At 43.3% G+C, this 19,103-nt stretch overlaps 1 protein-coding gene across 3 annotated transcripts in view; it reads right to left on the bottom strand.

Annotated features, from left to right (window-relative positions):
* Positions 1–19,103, bottom strand: part of LOC139055871 (small G protein signaling modulator 2-like) — a 291,580-nt gene that overhangs the window by 218,526 nt on the left and 53,951 nt on the right. For all 3 annotated transcript variants that reach the window (XR_011511955.1, XM_070533451.1, XM_070533452.1), the window contains exons 4-8: positions 12,561–12,692; positions 11,895–11,962; positions 9,994–10,172; positions 8,646–8,992; positions 1,308–1,375 (exon numbers count right to left, since the gene is read on the bottom strand). Coding sequence is in view for 2 of the 3 variants with exons in the window: in XM_070533451.1 (XP_070389552.1) it covers positions 1,308–1,375; positions 8,646–8,992; positions 9,994–10,172; positions 11,895–11,962; positions 12,561–12,692 (794 nt within the window). In the remaining variant the exon portion in view is untranslated. The remainder of the gene's footprint in view (positions 1–1,307; positions 1,376–8,645; positions 8,993–9,993; positions 10,173–11,894; positions 11,963–12,560; positions 12,693–19,103) is intronic.

Here is a 19,103-nt window from a genome sequence, read left to right on the forward strand (position 1 = left end):
AGAGCCTGCCAATTCTTTAACTGTTCTACACTTGTCTTGCTATATTACGCTTTTATACACTCACACATTAACTACTTGTTAATATGTTGGGGAAATACATATAATAGTTCACTTCAAACTTTACAAAACCAAGCAATTAGAATAGTCACCTCTAGTCCCTGTAATACCAGCGCCCTCCCATTACTACACTCTAATAACATTCTGTCTGTCAAAGAAACTGTGTTGTATAATTTGGGTATATTTATTTTCAAGTTATTGAATAATCAAGTGCCTGAAAGTATAATTCCTAAAACATGCCCGATAAAGGCTAATGTCCCTAGATTTGCTTTACACAATAATATCATTTTACCTCAGGTGCGCACCAACCTTGGCAAACAATCGGTTCATTTTGCAGTTTCGTCATCTTGGAATTCCATACCACATTGCATCAAAATTTCGCATTCAACATCTATATTTAAACAAGCATCTGAAGAATTCTCTTCTAAGAGAAAATATTTAACATTAACTATTTTTTTCTTTTTCTTTCTCTTTTTTTTCACCCTTATTACTTCAAATATTCCGCTGTTCCGATACCTTTCTTTTTTATTAATAGTCATGTGTATTTCGACGTTTTTTTGTTTGTTTCTATAGTTGCATTTTTGGTCATGTATATTTGAAATTCTTTTTTTTTTGTATTGCATGTTGGGGCAAAATGCTTTTTCTGTTACTGTTAAATTCGTTTAGTTCATTTAGTTTTGCCACATTTGCTCCTTGCAATCGTATAATTTCGTTCGTTAGATTTCTTGTAACTAACTCCTAATCTTGTTTTGCATTCTCCAGTACTTACTTTCTTCCATGTTTGCTTATATATGATTTTAATGTGGTTCTATTCGTTGCTTTAGAAAACGCATATTTATAAATAACAGGAGGTCCCGATACAGTCATTGACTATGGGACCTCCTTCTCTATATTATTTTTTTAAAACCTGTGATCTATAATGAATAAAATCAATTTCAATTTCAAGGATTGTAACACTGAACTTGCTCAAGATTGTAGCCAAGCACAAGTAGTCGGCAGTGTGTCACTTGTGTTCAGTGTGCAACTACGGTGTGGATGCACAGTGATTTCAAACATAGGTGTTTATGTTATCCAGTGCTGGCTTCCTCCAACTCATAAAAAAAATGCTCAAAATGCCCGCAAATCAGCATTTTGACGTACCAAACACAGCAAACAAAAAATAATGCATTGCGGGGTGAAGCAGCCACCGCTAGCAACCTTTCACAGACGGTCCAAAGGAACAGACCCTCTGTGTGTGAAAGAGGCCTCACCTTGCTGGTGACAGTGCAGATAAACAATGTCCTCCATGTTGACACTCAGGGCATACTCCCAGTAGATGCTGGAAGAGGGGTGATCAATTAATGCAGATTGAGAGCCTTCGAAATAGTAACTTTAAATGATTTTCTTATGTCCTACCCATACCAATTATGATGGGTTGTCGAGAAATGGGTGACAGACACATAAATTTATTCCAAAGTGCCCCAGACTGTACGGAAGGAAAGCTTACGTGGCTGGATTCCTTGTACATCTTATAATAAGTTCTCATAATCAAACAAATAAATGCTGATTTATTGTACACTGAGACACATTAAATTTTAATAAAAATAATTTTCTACTAGTTCTCAATGCATTTATTGGCTGAAGCGAGGATTAAAAATGCTATGTTTTCACCTTTGCTGCCCTTGCTGGCACCAGTGGTGTGCAAGTTTTGAGTGGAGACCAGCCATTGGTTTAGCAGGAATAGTCGTGTATACCTGATGCTCTTATTAATGCAACAACGTGTCACACTAAATGATGTGATCAAGACTTCATTAACTGGTACAAAACTGTGCAAACACACAGCTGAAGTAGCATCTTCAATTGGGCTGGTTGGTACATATCTCAGCTTGAAGGTAACAGTGCTAAAGACAGGACGATGACAAGTGACAAGCATGGCGCTGACTAACAACCAACTTTTATTGCATGTCGACATCAATATATACTGGATCACTATAGCTACACCACAATGAAGTAATGTATTTATCCAGCACGTGACTTCACTTTGTGTAAGCTCACCACCACGAAAGGCAGTAAAACAAACTGAAAATCTCGACACCGGCTGTCTGGGCAGTGGGCTTGTGTCTCGACGACCTCTTTGAGCTTGCCTGACTGCAAAGTACATTCCCACATGCATCCCGTGGGCTCCTGAGGCCAATGAGGCATTCGAAGGTCTCAAAAGTGCCCTGTGAAATGCTGTCGAGCTAGTGACTCCAGGCTCAAGCAAACCATTTTGGTTACTCACCCATGCCTCTGCAACTGCTGTAGGCTCAGATGACCGACAATGGCACGAAGTGGCCCATTGCTTTTGCCAGCCTCCGCTTCATGCCCACCCAGATGTGATGGTCTATGATAGAACGTGAGGTGGTTGGCGTCATTTGGGGCCTCAAAAAGTTTGATACATGGGCGTTTGGGAAAAAAGTATTTGTAGTATCCGACCATAACCCACTTGCATAGCTCACAGAGTCCACTCCACAGGGAGCAAAACTGACAGGTTGGGCTGTAGCGCTTCAGCGCTATGATGTAGTGGTAAGACACAGAACGGGGTTCGCACATACTAACACTGATGCACTTTTGTGTCTGATGAACCATTGCTGGGGGAAGGATGTGGAAGACAGGAGACCAGTAGTGACGGACAGTGGAGGCGAGGGAATAACTGTAGTGTGATGTGATATGACTGAAATAACCGTGCAGAGGACCTTGGACAATGAACTCATGTGTCCATATTTTCTGTGTGGACATCGTGTCTTTAGTGCATTTATTTTGTTGAGTGCCATCTTGTAAGCTGCGTGATGTATGTTTTTGTTTATTTTCTCCTCCGACACCACGGGCTGACAGTGCCCCGCCAGCTCAGCTTTGCAGGATAGGATGCTACATACTATTAGTTTCAGGGAATGAGCCCTATAGCATCAGGGAAATGTTTACATTTTGTTTACATTTGTGTGTTTTCTTTGCTTGAAGTTGGTCCTTTCCATAGTGCGACATGACATACACATTGACATAACTGTTGCGTGCCGCAAGTGCTTTGTCTGTGTTTTTGTTGTACCCTATTTTACCGTTGCGTTCATTCATGTGTTTGCACATTCTGCGGAACATTTTTTTTTCTTTTTGTCGTGTTCAGCTGCGGCATATTTACAAGGTTACATCCAGCCAGCTTTGTCTTGTTTTTGCTTCGACAACACTGCAAACAAGTTGTCTCATCTTGGGTGAGTAGTGTAAGCCCACCAACACAAACGGCAGTAAGACAAACCGAAGAGCTCGGCGCGGACCATCTGGGCAGTGGGCTTGCGTCTCGATGAGCTTGTTGTGTACACTTGAGTAATGGCCATCAACGGTTGACACAGAGCAGGATCTTGCACACAAGCAAAGTAAACACACCGCCAGCACTCTTAACTACCGCAGAGCTTGGGAAGCGGAGAAAACTATCGGGGTGCCAAAGTAGTGGTTGCACTTGAAAGTTACAAGGGGCCTGAACCCTTCTTTGCAGTGTGAATTTTTGGAAACGCCGCAGGTGCATGAACAGATTCACAAGTTGAGGTTCCCCTAAAGGGCGACAAACACCTTTGCGCGTCTGACTTCCACAGCGGTGCTCCGGTGGGTGACCTTGGAGTATGTGTGGTTTGGGTCTCTACATGAGCGGTGGGGATCGCGCGACACCAACCGGATGCTTCTTATGGGTGCCATTACTTCTTATGGGTGCACCCCGCGCACGGCACGGTGTATAGTAACTTAGAGCTGCATGAGAGCCTAGGATTTTGTCTCAGATCTGAGGCACCGAAAGAATGTTTCCTTTGTCTTACAGTCCAGACATGGGGCCAACATTGGCTGGTGGACAGTTATCTCATGCACCTCACCGACAGTTTGACTCGCCAACAAGTGGTTGTTTATGGCGCTGCATGGCCCTCAGCAGCTTGGAATCTGGTCGCGTCGCATGTGTGTTCGAGGACTGATGACATGGTCCCGATGCTTCCTCGCGTGTAGAATTTGTGCACATGTTTTGCTTGTCGGCACTTTGCTACACAAGCTGCGCTGGCGTGCAGTTTCTTGGAACTTGCGACAAATATGGGCAGTGTAACCCACGCCCTTTTGTTATTGTATGTTGTGCATTTTGGGTGAGGATTCTACGCTGTGAACTGTACTAAAAAAGTGTTCTCGGGTGGCTGTTCGACTGGCCAATCACGCATGGAAGCTGACAAATGCAAGGATTGGTGAACAGATTGTCCAGTCGGAAAACCTACTATCAGTAATTCGTCAGTAAACATTTTGGGTGCAGCATGAGCCCTAGAACATGCGGCCGCAGCCCTCCGATGGGGAGGTGCGGGCCTGAACTTGGTGCTAAGCATCATCGGCTCGGCTGAGATAGGGTCGCCCTATGTGGTCTGAACCAGTGCAACTCTTTGTAACCTGAATGCAGCTTTTTGCGCAAATACGAGGCTGAGACACATGTGTACAGACTTACAACAGTGCTTTATTTTGAAGCGACCACATATACAGCAGAATCCATGACACATCACAAGTGTCATCACAAGCCCACAGAAAATTCCTATCTCTACGCAAGAAGGATAGCTCCTTGCTGGAAAGGGCGATACACGATTTTGACACACAGGTGTCACCACAATTGTCAATCAATGCCGCTTCGACGATTTATCATGTTAACTGATTACGATTTTTGCTGACAATCGAGCAAGCACTATATACCGGTTGACACATGACTCTATTTGTGGCATCTGCGCGATTACGCACACAAGTTCCACAGTGGGCATCCAGAAACCCACCTCTAATTTCTGTCACATTGTAGCGATGTTCCCGTAGCCTGTCATTAAGACATCATCTACCCTGACCAACATAGTTGGACCCACAGTTCAAAGACAGATTATTAACAATTCCTTCTGTACAGTAAACAAACTTTGACTGATGTCTCTTTTTGTATGCAGGCACACACACTGGTCAATCTGCACAAAGATTGCAGTTTATCGGGAGAGGAAAAAGAACACTTACATTGGCCCGCTGACCAATCCTTTTCAGTCGATGTGATATGCCATGGATGTGCGGAATAACCGTGACTTTTTTGTAAAGTGTGGAAGACTGAGGGTCATTAGTTATTTGTGGTTACATGCGCTTCAACAAGGTTTTAGCAATGCTAATGAGTACATGTGTGGTGTACCCCGCATTCCGGAGGCGAAGTGCCTGTCCAGAGAAGCTGTCGGCCATGAGCTCTGGGCAAGACTTACTTAAAGAATTGGACAGGCCTAACTTCACGATGCACCTTTTTACCAGCTTTGAGTGCGCTGACGCATACCGGAGCAGTGCTTTGTTGGCACGAGGCTCGTATTTCCAGTATATATGCTTGTCTTGGAATAAAAATCTGATGTTGAGAAAGTGCAGGTTTCTGTTAGACAGCAACCCATGAGTTAAAACTAAAGATGACAAGCCCTGATGTATAAAGCATAGTGTGCTTGTAGCTAGTGTCTTTCTTCCTTCTACTGTGGACCCTGATATTTGTGTGTCTGTGTCATCTCCTGAACCTGCTGTTCTGGTAGCGCCTTGTCCTGTCGTCTTTCTTGTGCCTGTTGTTTTGCACTAAACAAAGTATTCATGGATTCACACCAGCTAGTGTCTTGAAATGCCCTGACCTCCAGTCAAGAAAAATGTTTACATCATCCATGTACCTACAGGTCTTTGCAATGCTCAATTCATGAAAGAGGCTAATGAGACTAAAGAGGTAAGTATAAATCATTCAGAATGGAAGCAATGCATGAGCCAATACATATCCCCTCCTTCTCTATGAATGGCTGGCGGCCCCACTGAATAAAAGTTGACTAAAGATAAAAACTGACCAGTTTATCTATCACCTTTATAAACTGACAGTTTATGATCTTCCTTTGAACTGCGGGTCAAACTGTGTTGGTCAGAGCAGACGATGTCTTAATTACAGGCTACGAGAACTGGCGTATTCAGCATGGTATGGCCGATGGCCATTACAGGCTACGAGAGCATTGCTACAATGTGATAGAAATGAGGGGGATGTTTTTGGATGCCCACTGTAAAAATTGTACCTATGCATAAATCAGGCAGATGCAACAAATATGATCCCATGTAAACCGGTATATAGTGCTCGCTCAATTGTCAGCAAAAATCGTAATGAGATAACCCAAGAAATCATTGAAGTGGAACTGATTGACAGGTGTGGTGATACCTGTGCGTCAAAACCGTCTATCGCCCTTTTCAGCAAGGAGCTATCCTTCTTGCGTAGAATAAGAATTTTCTGCGAGTGGCGCACACATGATGTGTCTCTGATTCTGCTATATTTGTGGTCACTATCTTCAAAATAAAACACTGTTGTAAGTCTGCGCTCATGTGTCTCAGCCTCTTCTTTGTCCTCGTCTTGTGCGCAAAAAGCTGTACTCATGTCCTACCAACATGCCGTGGCATTGTGATCTTTGTAACCGATGTACCATTGAAATCTGGTAACCAAGCTTTGTAATTTATTTGTAAATACAAGTTTTGCTCATCTGTACATGTGTGTCTGCGTCCTTGGAACCTATGTCACCCGTTGAGCCACCTGTCCATACCGTCTCTGACGGTGTGTCTCGGACACCAAGATTGGGGGTGAGAAAAATGACGAATCACATTTTACTTTTTGTCAATGATTATCATGAATATTGTTAGCCTGTGTCTCTTCTACTGATTGTACATCCAGTATATACTGACGTCGGCATGCAAAAACAAAATTGGTTTTTAGTGCCGTGCTTGTCTCTTATCATCACTGGCCTGTCTTTAGTGCTGTTACCTACAAGTAAACTGCAACTTAGTGCTTAATAACAGGTAATTAATACTTGCATAATGTACTATGAAATCTAAACTAGCACTTCTAGTTGCATTACTCAATCTGTTTTCTTCATCCTATACTCCATCCTATACCTGCAAATCACCTGATTTCTTCACACCACCTGGTTCGCTGAAAACACGGGGAATGCGGGAGATGGAAATTCAAGACGAGGAGCAAAACAAGAACAAGATGAAAGCAGAAGCCAACGTTTCGACAAGTCCACTTGTCGAAACATTGGCTCCTGCTTTCACCTTGTTCTCGTTTTGCTCATCACCTGGTTCACTGCCATTCTTGAATGTGCTTGCCTTCTCTTGGTACCCATTCTGCAACTCTAATGGACCACTAGTAATCTGCCCTACGCATTGCATAGCCGGACCAGCTCCATTTTTTCCTCCTTAATGTCAACTAGAATACTCACTAACCCTATTTGCCCCCTAATCCTCACCGCTCTCTTCCTGTTCCTCAATGTTACACCTAACATTTTTCGTTCCATCACTCGTTGCATGGTTCTTAGCTGCTTCTCAAGCTTCTTTGTTAACCTCCGAGTCTCTGCCCTGTACGTTAGTACCGGTAGAATGCAAAAGACGGTTTTCTTTTTTACCGATAGCAGTGATGCCAGTCACGATTTAGCGATGCCTGCCGCATGCACTGCCATTTTTCACTATTCTATCAGGAAATCCTTCTCATGAGCAAGGGTGTGTGACGTACAAGGCTCCAAATAGGAAATGTGACCTCACTCTCTTCTTTTCCTGCTCGTTGTTGCATTTCTATCCCTCTCTTTACCTATGGCTGCCTGGAACAACACATGGTGTCACATCACCAGAGATCTGACACCATCTGAACCTTATTTTGTTTTTGAACCTCACACTAAAGCATGTGGTCATCCACTATTATCTTCCTTCTCATTTTTTCTATGCCCATAAGCATTTTTTTCCTAGTAATCTTCATCACTTGTAAAAATTTAGCCTTAACCCACATAGAAGTGTGAAATTGAGGATACACATGCTTCCAACCTGACAGCCCAGCTAGTCTAATAACGACAATGTGTAAGAAGCCTGCCTAAATTGACCATCCATAATCTTGCGTTTCCACTTTCCCCAATGAGGCTGACTGGCCTGCATGGTTCCAAGAAATCAAAGACTATAGCGTTGCATTGGGATTTGGTGCATGTAAGAAATGCAAATCACCAAACTTTATTACACCATAGGGTGCCAGGAAACAAAAATGTTCAAGACACTTGACATCTCCGACAAAGACTCAAAATAACTATTCAACACTGAAGACAGACTACCTGCAAGAAAATTTGTTTGAGCAGAAAGAATCAAGAAGCAGGAGAAAACGTGGACAATATGCATTCATCTGTCCTGCAAAGTTCTGCAGAGAAATCAGAATTCTGGAACCTGACAGACAGTGTTTAAATTCCATAGTTTGACATGCAAAAACCACAATTTGAATATGAGGCATGCCGTAATGGGGGACTCTGGTTTACTTTTGACCACCTTGGGGCTGGGGGCATGCAGCCCATACACGGCACACAAGTGCTTTCACATTCTGCCCTCATTGGAGTGTGTTTGCCATGGCCGGGATAAAACCCACGAGCTCGACCTTATGATAAAGTGCTCTCCAGAGATTGATCTATCGATCAGTCAACCAATCAAATGAAGTCAACTGATCGGTAGCCAACTGTCCAGGCTACCAATGCACACTTCAATTAACCTGTAAAGAAAAGCAGGCATGGGCCCACCTCTTGTCCTGGCTACTGCCCAGGGAGTCCCCGGACGAGCTGTCCCCGCTGGTCGTGCCATTCATGAGCTGGTTGGGCGTCCACTTGAGAACCAGCCGGGTGCCACCTTGCTGGTGCAGCGACAGGTAGCCCGGCAGGGGCTCCCCCGTGTGACATCGTGGCTGCACGTGCACGTTGTTCTTGCCATACAGCAATGTTGAGCGTGCATTCTGGTGAAGCGACTCAACATAGTCCCGAGCCAGCCGGTCACAGCCCCCTCCCCCCGATGCACCGACGACACGGCCAGCTGGACCGCCACCTTCTTCAGAGGAGCTGCCACCAGTAGTGCCACGAAGGTCACGGCGGCACTGTGAGCGCACATGCCACAGGTGCCGTTGTGGCTGCATCAACACGTCTTCTACCACGAGAGATGCATTGGTGAAACATTGCTGACTCGCTCATTTTGTGCTATCAGTGGGCAAACAAGAAGTTATGTTCCACAATACCTGGGATTTCGTTGTGGTTTTTTTGTGCCTATTTGAAGCAGCTTTTACAGCAACAAGTTTCATTTTGCATCTATCATTGCCTGCAAGTTGAAGTGATGAAGAAGTAATTTGAGTCTCTTGTGTGCTCCGAAAAAACCTAGAACTGGAGCCACCTTTCCACTCCCGACCTTCAAGTCAGCTGTTACCAATCATTTCTTATATGAACTTCTCTCCTTTTGAGCTACCATATATTAAGTTGGCCCACCTCTCTCTATTATGCCGGGGTGACTCTGGCAGTAAGTAAAAATAATGAAGATAAGATCACCGTTACGCAGTACCAAGTAATTGCAAGCACTCGTGAGAAAAATATAAAATGTGTTGGAAATTGTAATTGTGCATCACTTCATTCAGAATCATGGTTAAGAATAACGTCTTATTTCATGATACTGTCAAACCTCAACATACTGAATATGGACATAATGAGTTAATGGATGTAATGAAGTAAACTAAGACTTTTTCTTACCAATATAGGGGAGTGTGCAATCAATACATGCATATAATGAATATTGGATATACTAAAGGCGTTTTCGTGTTGATCTGGCTTTGTTACGAGGCTCAACTGTATAGGTTTTGCCAATAACCCCTTTTGTGCCATAGAAAGGAAAAGGCCGGGACAACGAGGGACAGAGTAATTAAATAACTGGTCCATGCTGCCTTACTTATTCATCGTGGTTACCCTTCCTCTTTCAGTCAAGTACACTGGTAAAGAAAGACTTGTCAGCAGCCTATCAAATCTTTTCTCAAGCAAAAACCTGTACATGGCTCGAAGCTGCCACCTCCCTTCCATGCCCAAAGAGAACGTCTTTCTGTCAGTGTGCACCCACCTGGAGGCCCAGTCGCCTCGTTGGCGGTGGTGTGCCCGCAGTGGCAGACCCCCCGGCACTGGCTGAAGTCGGAAGCCCGCTGGACAATCGATGGCGCTGCACCAACTCATCGGCAGGTGGGTCCGTCCAGAAGTGGTCCTGTGTCTTCATTTTGGAGTAGTCCAGAGCACATGGGCCCACTGCGCTCAGCGAGACACACTGTTGCACCAGCACTCGGCAACAAAACTTTGCTCACACAAGAATTTGCTCAGAACGACAGAAAGCTGAACTAGTTGGTAAGGATTCATTATGCAAAAAAGAAGTGAGGAATGAGCATGCACAGATGAGTTTTGTGTCTTTTTTTCTTTTTTCGCCTCAGCGCTCCCTTCAGATGATAGTCGGCGTTCGTGTTGTCCACTCCTCTACTCTTGTCCTGTCTGCACGCCTCACTTCTTTTTTGCATAAAGAATTTGCTCATTGCATGGCTAGCCATAACAGAGGAGCACAATACATTCTAGACAAAAATAAAGACAAAACAATACATTCGTTTATTACGAGAACTAAAGGGACTGGCTATTGCCCAATATATGTCCTGAGATTAATTGTGCTCACAGAAAAAAGTATATCTCAGAATGATGGAAACGAGCACATCCTAAGCCTCTAAATAGGGACATGCACATTTTAAAATGGGTAAATAAAGCCTCGCAAACAGTGCATAAGTCAACCCTTTAGGTGAAATACCAAAATAAAATGGGTTCATGTGCCGCCTGAGCTTACGTAAATACATGCACATTAACCTTTGCCAAGTGTGGTCGGCATTTCATTAAAATTTATTTTGGAATTGGCATTGTGGATTTTACAGCTTCAGTTTTTATTCACGTGAACTTTAGAGAGCTTTTGCCAAGAACTGTTGCTGCCCGAGTGGTATCACAACCACTACTATGCACAGCCTAGTGATTGTCTGCTTGGCAGTTCAGCTTACGCCCTGCCTGTGTGTGTGCATCGTTTTCCCAACTCCTGCTCTCATGGGGATTACTGTTTTCATTCTTTAATGTTGCCAGAATCTATGATTATCGATCTCGGCAGGGCACATTAATAAATCTAGCCAAAGTGCATAAGAAAGTAAAAAAAATCATGAAAGCAGAATCAAATCACATATTAAATTACAAGCTTTTAAACTATAAGTCTGCCACACACTGTAAACATTTCTTAAGGCTTTAAGCACACAGTGAAAAAGAAAAACTTTTTTTGCTACAATACCTGCAGTGTGCTCTGTTCAGATTCATTTTTGCAGCATGCCATTGCAAATTGCATGTGCTATTGCAGCAAACTATGACTTAGTATGACCAAGTGAACTGCAGGTCTAGATATTTTCTATAGGAAGCTTTTTATTCTGTTGTAAAAGTTGTCATCCTTATATAATGGTATACAATACTATTATGTGATCAGCATCTACATTATTGCCTGCTTTAAGTTTTATGTAAACAGGCACTCAGTAGTGATGTGAACTTCCCCTACCTGAAGCCCAAAAAGGCTAGCCTTGTCATAAAAGCTAATCTTTATTTGAACAAATTTTCAATTCTTGCGGCATTCAAGAAAGGCTACCTTGTACCATAGCCTGAAACCACGGCTTCCTTACAGCCGCCATTTTACTTCAGGTAGCTTCCTTAAAGGTGCGATTTGACTTTAGTTGCTGGCTCAGTTTCTTGTATGCTAGACACTTCACCTTATTACACAAAATTAAGATGTGACCAAGGGTGGAAAGAAAAGTTTCAAGGCAGGAAAGAGCATATTTCCCGCCACTAAGCATTCTTTTTGTCCTTGGTTGCAGCTTAACTCTGCATAATAAGATGAGCCAACTAGCCCAGCAACTAGTAGTGATATATAGACACTGTACATTGAGGTTACATAGTTCAACTTACCAAGCAGGGAAGCCAGAATTTGCCCAGAGACAGGGTCAGCCACCAGGGCGTCCTTCTCATAGTACTTGCTGAAACAGACCATGCTCCTGTAAAGCCTTGTTTTATCAAGAGAAATACACTAAAGGTCAAACAACCACAAAGATTCAAAGCAGGCACTCAAATGTTAGTAAGGGCTTCCATTTTCATCGCTCCGCATGTGGCTTCTGAGCAAGGATCAAAATACTGTACTTTACTCTGCATAACTTGCAGTTTGTTCAAGTGCAAAAGAAGGATTAAAGTTTGACAAGGACAATGATAGCATTGTCTAAACCTGTACCAATGCCTACTGAATGTACAAAAGAACTTACAACAAATTTCATCAGACTGCTTAACTGCAAGAGCTATTGTGAGGACAAACAATAAGAAAGAAAGAAAAAAGCTACATGTATTGGAATTTTTCAGAAAACTTAAGCAATCACGAAGATACTTTTTCTTGTTGTTCATCCTGGGTAAATTACTGTACACTGTTGGCTTAGACAACCCATGTTCAGCAGATCGTTAGCACTGCTATTTGTCATTCTGTATACACACTGTCGTTTTTACACCTATATTCTGCATTTCAAAGCAGCACTGTCAACGGTTGAACACTGTCCAGCTATGATTACAAGTTCTTATGTGACAACTAACCTGGAATTGTGGACCAAGTGGTCAACAATGCTCGCCAACTGCTTTTCAAAGAGTGCCAGCCTGATCCAGATGTATCGCCCGCTCGTCGCCCACAGGGAGCGACGACTTGTTTGGCTGCGCAGGCGGCTCTCCCTGCACGTTGCAACCGTAATACAGAAAATGGGCACCCCGGGATTAAGCCAAGCAAATAATGGACTTTGTGATAACACTGTGACACACCAAGGAAAGACCCCAAAGAAGTAATACACTTTATTAATGGTATAATTTTGCCTGCTAGTTTTGCACAATCAAGACAAATGTATGGTATTTCCATCCAGCCAAGCTCAAGTCTTCTCTTCAGTCCTCATTATCATCAGTGCAGTTTAGCAAAGGTAGGGGCCAATGATGTTTGTCACCATTCACTGAGCGATTACTGCCTAAATCCTCAGCTGGGAGAAATTGTTGTATCAAAATAGAGGAAGTAAAGGTCAACAAAATGCATCACAAAGTGACCTCAACAGATGTGGCCTCCTGCGCAACGCATACATGGCTTCAGGTAGGTGCTTACATCACCTCGAACAGGATGTACAGTAAGGAACGGCTACCTAGCTGATGTCATTGAGATATTGTGCAACCTTTCTAGGTCCTAAGAACAACCTTGGCAGTGCTTCAGAAAGCTCTCGACAGTGAATGACAGACCAAACCTACACTCTCTGGTTGAGCTAGCAGATGAGAGATTGGTGTCATACTAATATGTAATGCTGAGTGTCTCATGCTACTCCTGGGTTGCACATAAGGGCAGCACACATACAGCTGTTTCTTGGTGCCATGTGTCAGACAGAGTGGGCATGTGAGCAGCACTAGTTGCACTATGCCTCATGCGCAACTTTTCTTCGCTCCACAGGTTTTCCTGATGCTGGCCCTTGTTTCACCATCTGCGCCCATCTAAACGTGCCCTACCATGGGCGAACGCGTCGATGCTGTCCAAGATCAAGAGCCCGTCACCGGCACGTGTGGCCTCCATAATCTTCCATCCTTCCTGGGTGTACCGCTAGATGGACACCGCATCGTTTCTGGGACGACCTCACTGGTTGATTCACCGCCCTTTCCCAGCCCCTTCAAAAGCAGCTTGCTGATGAACTACTCCTTCAGTGGGCATGTGAGCAGCACTAGTTGCACTATGCCTTATGCGCAACTTTTCTTCGCTCCACAGGTGCGTAACAATTTGACCCTGTATGCTAAACGGAGTGATAATCGCTCACTTTTGCTGCTCCCATGCCCACTTGTCTTATATGCTACTATGTGTGATTGTTGCGACGTGGCGCTGTTGTTGTTGCAATGCGGTGATGTCGAGGAAAACCCGGGGCCTCCGAGGGTGCAGAGGTCGGCTCAAGATGACTCTGCGTCGAGTAGTATTCCCGAATCCCAGTCGGATCAAATGAGTACAGTGCTATTAATGCTAAAAGACATAAAGAAGTCGACAGTCGAGCTTGCTAAAGGTCAGTCCGAATTGAAATCGGATATGAAGGATGTGAAAGCCAGCCAAAACGCAATCGAAGGCAAGCTAACTGATATTTTCCGCCGTCTCGAATCACTTGAGAAAAAATCTGAAGCCCTAGACACATTTTCCAAAGATATCGCCATACTTCAAGAGAGCGCTGAACGGTCAAAAAAGCAGCAGGACACCATAGTCTCGCGCTTAGACGACTTGGAAGACAGGTCAAGGCGGAAAAACTTGGTTTTTCACGGCATACCCAATTCCCATGAGTCATGGCTGCAAACTGAACAAAAAACCGTGGATGCCCTGTCGTCAGCTATGGGAAATGCCTTGCCACCAAACTCAGTTGAACGGGCGCATCGAATCGGGATTTTTCAAACACAAAATGTCGTCCGGTTATAATGAAACTAACAAATTTCAAAATTAAGGAGAGCATACTTTTGTCGCGCAGCCAGCTTAAAAATAGTAACATTTCAGTAGCTGAGGACTTCTCGCCTGCGACAAGGCTCGCTCGAAAAAAGCTTCTCGAATTTGGTAAAAACCAACCTAATTCCCCCTCATTTAAACTACGTTTTAACAAGATTTTCATTGATAATCAGTGTATTATGTATGATTCCACAACTGACAGCGTTAAGCAAGTTAAAAGTGGTGTTCCAGATCACGCAAGCGCACCTGACAATCTGCGTCATCATCCTGCTACATAGCAATGCGTAAAAGGCAATGACGTATCTTTAACACCACAAGTCTCCGTGCTTGTTGCAAACGCTCGAAGTGTGTTTCGCAAACGCGTGGAACTAGAATCGCTCATCGATAGTTGTAATGCTGGTATCATTGCATTAACAGAAACGTGGCTACAACCCCATGTGCAAGATTGTGAAATCTTTGACTTGTCTCGATTTCACACTTTCCGTTGCGATCGCACTAATCGCAAAGGTGGAGGCGTACTACTCGCTATTTCAAAATCCCTGCAAGGTCATCAAGTCCACTTATACTGTAACCTGGAAGTTGTGTGCGCGTGCGTCGATATCGGTTACCGTAAAATTACGATTCTTGTCTGCTACCGCTCTCCATCCTACCCATCCACTTTCACCACTGAGCTTCACGATGTGCTTAACACCCTTATATTTGCGGCATCCTTCGAACCCCATCATATTATTGGGGTACTTCAATTTCCCCAACATATGCTGGACTACTGAACCTCCGCACTGTTATCCATTTTCTTCGCAAAGTAACGACTTTCTTGATCTCTGCTCTTTGTTTTCCCTAACACAATTAGTATTAGAACCAACGAGGATCTCGGAAAGCGCCGCTAACCTCCTTGACTTAATATTATGCTCTCATCCTGACATAGTTACCAATGTTTCATGCTTACCGGGCTTAAGCGATCACCTGGGTCTTTCTTTCAACATATTATCTCCTGTGATAGAACCAATTGTTGAGAAAAAAATAATTTACCACTACGATAGGGCAAACTTTCACGATATTAATATTCATCTAGCTAATTTTCTTGATCCTTTCCTAAGCCAATTTGATGATCGCACGGTCGATGAGAACTGGACCGTTTTCAAAAATAAGATACATGAGCTCACCGACAAGTTTATTCCATCAAGTGTAATATCCTGGAATGTTAAGAAACCCTGGTTCAATTCCAAGTTAAAAGGGCTTTCAAACCGAAAAAAACGACTGTATCGAATAGCCAATAAAAGTTCACTGGCATCGAAATGGGACGCTTATAAGGAGGCAAACAGTACTTACACAGAAGCCATTAAACTTGCCAAAAAGACATTCCAAGTAGACACGTTGCCCACAATGCTTGCTAATGACCCTAAAAGGTTTTGGCGTGTTATTAACCCTTCCAAAGATAATTCAATCACGTTGATTGATTCCAACGGTTCACCGGTACCCGAAGATGTATGTCCCCACATCCTTAACTCTGTGTTCTGTAACAACTTTATCGTATGTAGTAACCCTGTGCTTCCAACGCTCGTCTTGCAATTACCCACCTATGGACTTTATTATCATTGAACCTCTTGGGGTCGAAAATGTAATTAAAGGTCTTAAGTTGTCATCAAGTCCTGGTGCTGATTTGGTTAACGCGAAATTCCTGAAAAATACTGTTGTTTATTCATCTGTTCTGCTCTCGAAAATTTTTCAGCAATCCTTAGATACCCATCGGCTACCTACAGATTGGAAGGTCGGGAAGGTGGTCCCACTTCATAAGTCCGGTAGCAAACATTCGCCACTCAACTACCGCCCAATTTCCCTCACAAGCATTCCTTGCAAGGTTCTTGAACATATTCTGTACTCACATTTAGCTAAGCACTTACACAATAATTCATTTTTTACAAAAGCACAACATGGTTTCCGAAAAAACTTGTCATGTGAAACCCAACTTCTTTCTTTTACTCACAGCCTTCATCTTATTCTCGACAAAGGTTCTTTCGCAGACTGCGTTTTCTTTGATTTCGCCAAGGCCTTCGACAAAGTGTGCCATAAATTACTTCTATTTAAACTTAGTAAACTTAATCTTGATCCTCACCTGTTTGCATGGCTTGAACATTTTCTCTTTAATCGGTCACAGTATGTTGTGGTTGAAAATCATATGTCCTCATCTAATCCTGTAGACTCTGGTGTGCCCCAAGGATATGTTATAGGCCCTCTTCTTTTTTTAATTTACATTAACGACTTACCCATTGACGTTTGTTCTAACATTTACCTTTTCGCAGATGACTGTGTTATCCTCCGTGAAATCTCGGACAAATCTGATAACAAATTCTTACAAGATGATATAAACGCTATCTCTAACTGGTGTGACGTATGGTTAATGCAACTTAACGTAAGTAAATGTAAATGTATGCGTGTAACTCGCAGCCATATTCCTCCACCGAACTATTACCTTAATGATACTCCCCTGGAGGTCGTAACCTCGTATAAATACCTAGGCGTCCACATAACCTCATCACTTTCCTGGTCGTTGCACATCGATAACGTAATGAACAATACTAATCGCATGCTAGGTTATCTTCGCCGAAACTTTTCTTCTGCTCCTACATCATTAAAATTAATTCTATACAAAACACTTATTAGGAGTAAAATGGAGTACGCTTCATCCATCTGGGACCCGCACCTCGAAACCCTTACTCAATCACTCGAACTAATCCAAAACAATGCCGTACGTTTCATTCATAGCAACTACAGCCGTACATCAAGCGTAACTGCCATGAAAAACTCTTTGCTGCTTGCTCCTCTCTCAGCCCGGCGTAAGTGCTTTCGCCTTGCTTTATTTCACAAACTATATTTCCACAATTCGTACCTACGCGATAATCTAATATCACCTCCTACCTACATTTCCTCTCGCATCGACCATAGCCACAAGGTTGGAATCATTCAGTGCCGCACCAGAACCTGTAACGAATCATTCATTCCTAGGACCTCTCAGGAATGGAACCACCTTCCCGGCGCAGTTGTCGCAATCAAGGACAACTCAAAGTTTCGTTCGGCATTATCAGACATCATTACTCCCGGATGCAATTAACTAACCACATTTGTTGTTTATTGCTGCTTTGTTTATTTATTTGTGTATATTTTTTTACCCACTCCCCTCTGTAATACTTCGGTCTTGAGGGTACAATAAAATAAAATAAATAAACTCGCATATATGCCAGGGTCTGTATGGGTGAAATGAATGGACCATATATGTCCTTGGCAAACTACAGAGATGTTATCGTTAAATTTCTTAATTATGAACTAAGTAGGCATTACAAATAGTTGCTGCAGGGCTATCACCATTGCAATTGGCAATTGCATTCGGCAAGTGTATATAGAAGTTTAAATCAAGGTCAACAGAGCACAAGGTCCATGTTCGTTTCTTGTTTTCATGTCAGTGTGTGCCACCTTAGTAGTGCAACCACCCAACATAGAGTTAAGTCTTACTGTTTGCTCACCTGACAAATTGACAAAGCATCGACGCAGTAATATGACATTTCGGGATGCTAATGATTCCTTGGCACATCTAACACAAAGCACAGTCATACATACAGCGCACAACACAGAATGGGTCACTGAACTTCCATCTGAAGAGAGACCTGGACACACAAGATGGTATGGTGCATCTACTGTGCTGCTCTTACTGTCAGGCATTGCATTTGCCACGTTTTTCATGCTTTCACTTCATACCGCTACTAAGCTTCTGCTTTTCACAGTAACCCCATTACACCTCTTTCTAATTTTTTCATTGTTGAGTAGTTTCTCACTTATGCTGTGTTTCTTCTTCTGATTCCATACTAACAGCTTCTCGATCAACTTTTGCTTACCCAGAAATGGCAAACAGCTGTGCCGAAGACAATGAATCAAATGTGGCTCCGATTTGTAAGCTGCCGGATTGTAATAGAATCTCCGACACACAAACATTAAATTTTGCCATTGCACTGCTGATAAAACACACTGTATAACCTTTCACTGGCTGCCACTGGGACACCAAGGCCGCTATTTTGTAGCGATGCCTTATGCCTTATTCTATGCTATTCTTATCATCTACCACACACGGCCGCCTGATCCCGTTGATAATGTGGGCAGACCGTCGCTCTGACCACTGGCAAAGCGCGAAATGCCTGAAAAAGCATAGAATCGGAAAAGGCATCGCTACAAAATACCGGCCCAAGACATCATTGCTAGCAACCTTGCCAATGATGCTGCCCAATGTGCCTATGCTGGAGCACTGGCACTTCTTACACCGCTGTCAAGAGTGGATGGTACAAGAGAGGTTCACCATCTCACATGTAAAATGATGTTGGATTATTGGAATACTTCCCGCAGCTACAACGATTGCTTATGCAGCCTCAATTTGTCATTTCAACTGCAGTTACCAACAAGTGTCTCACAGTGGGACACACACAATACTGTTAGCTGTGGGTCAGACTAGCCTTTGCTATTACATACAGCTATCACACAGGGATCACCGGCTCACATATGCACTCAATGTAGATCCGAAGTGGCCGCTGTTGCTGGTTCGTCAAGCAATGCCCGTCCCCCCTGTGCTTTGAGCAGAGGGCAAGCTGACTTCACCA

Source organism: Dermacentor albipictus, chromosome 2 (genome assembly GCF_038994185.2).
Source record: "Dermacentor albipictus isolate Rhodes 1998 colony chromosome 2, USDA_Dalb.pri_finalv2, whole genome shotgun sequence".
NCBI classification, from domain to species: domain Eukaryota; kingdom Metazoa; phylum Arthropoda; class Arachnida; order Ixodida; family Ixodidae; genus Dermacentor; species Dermacentor albipictus.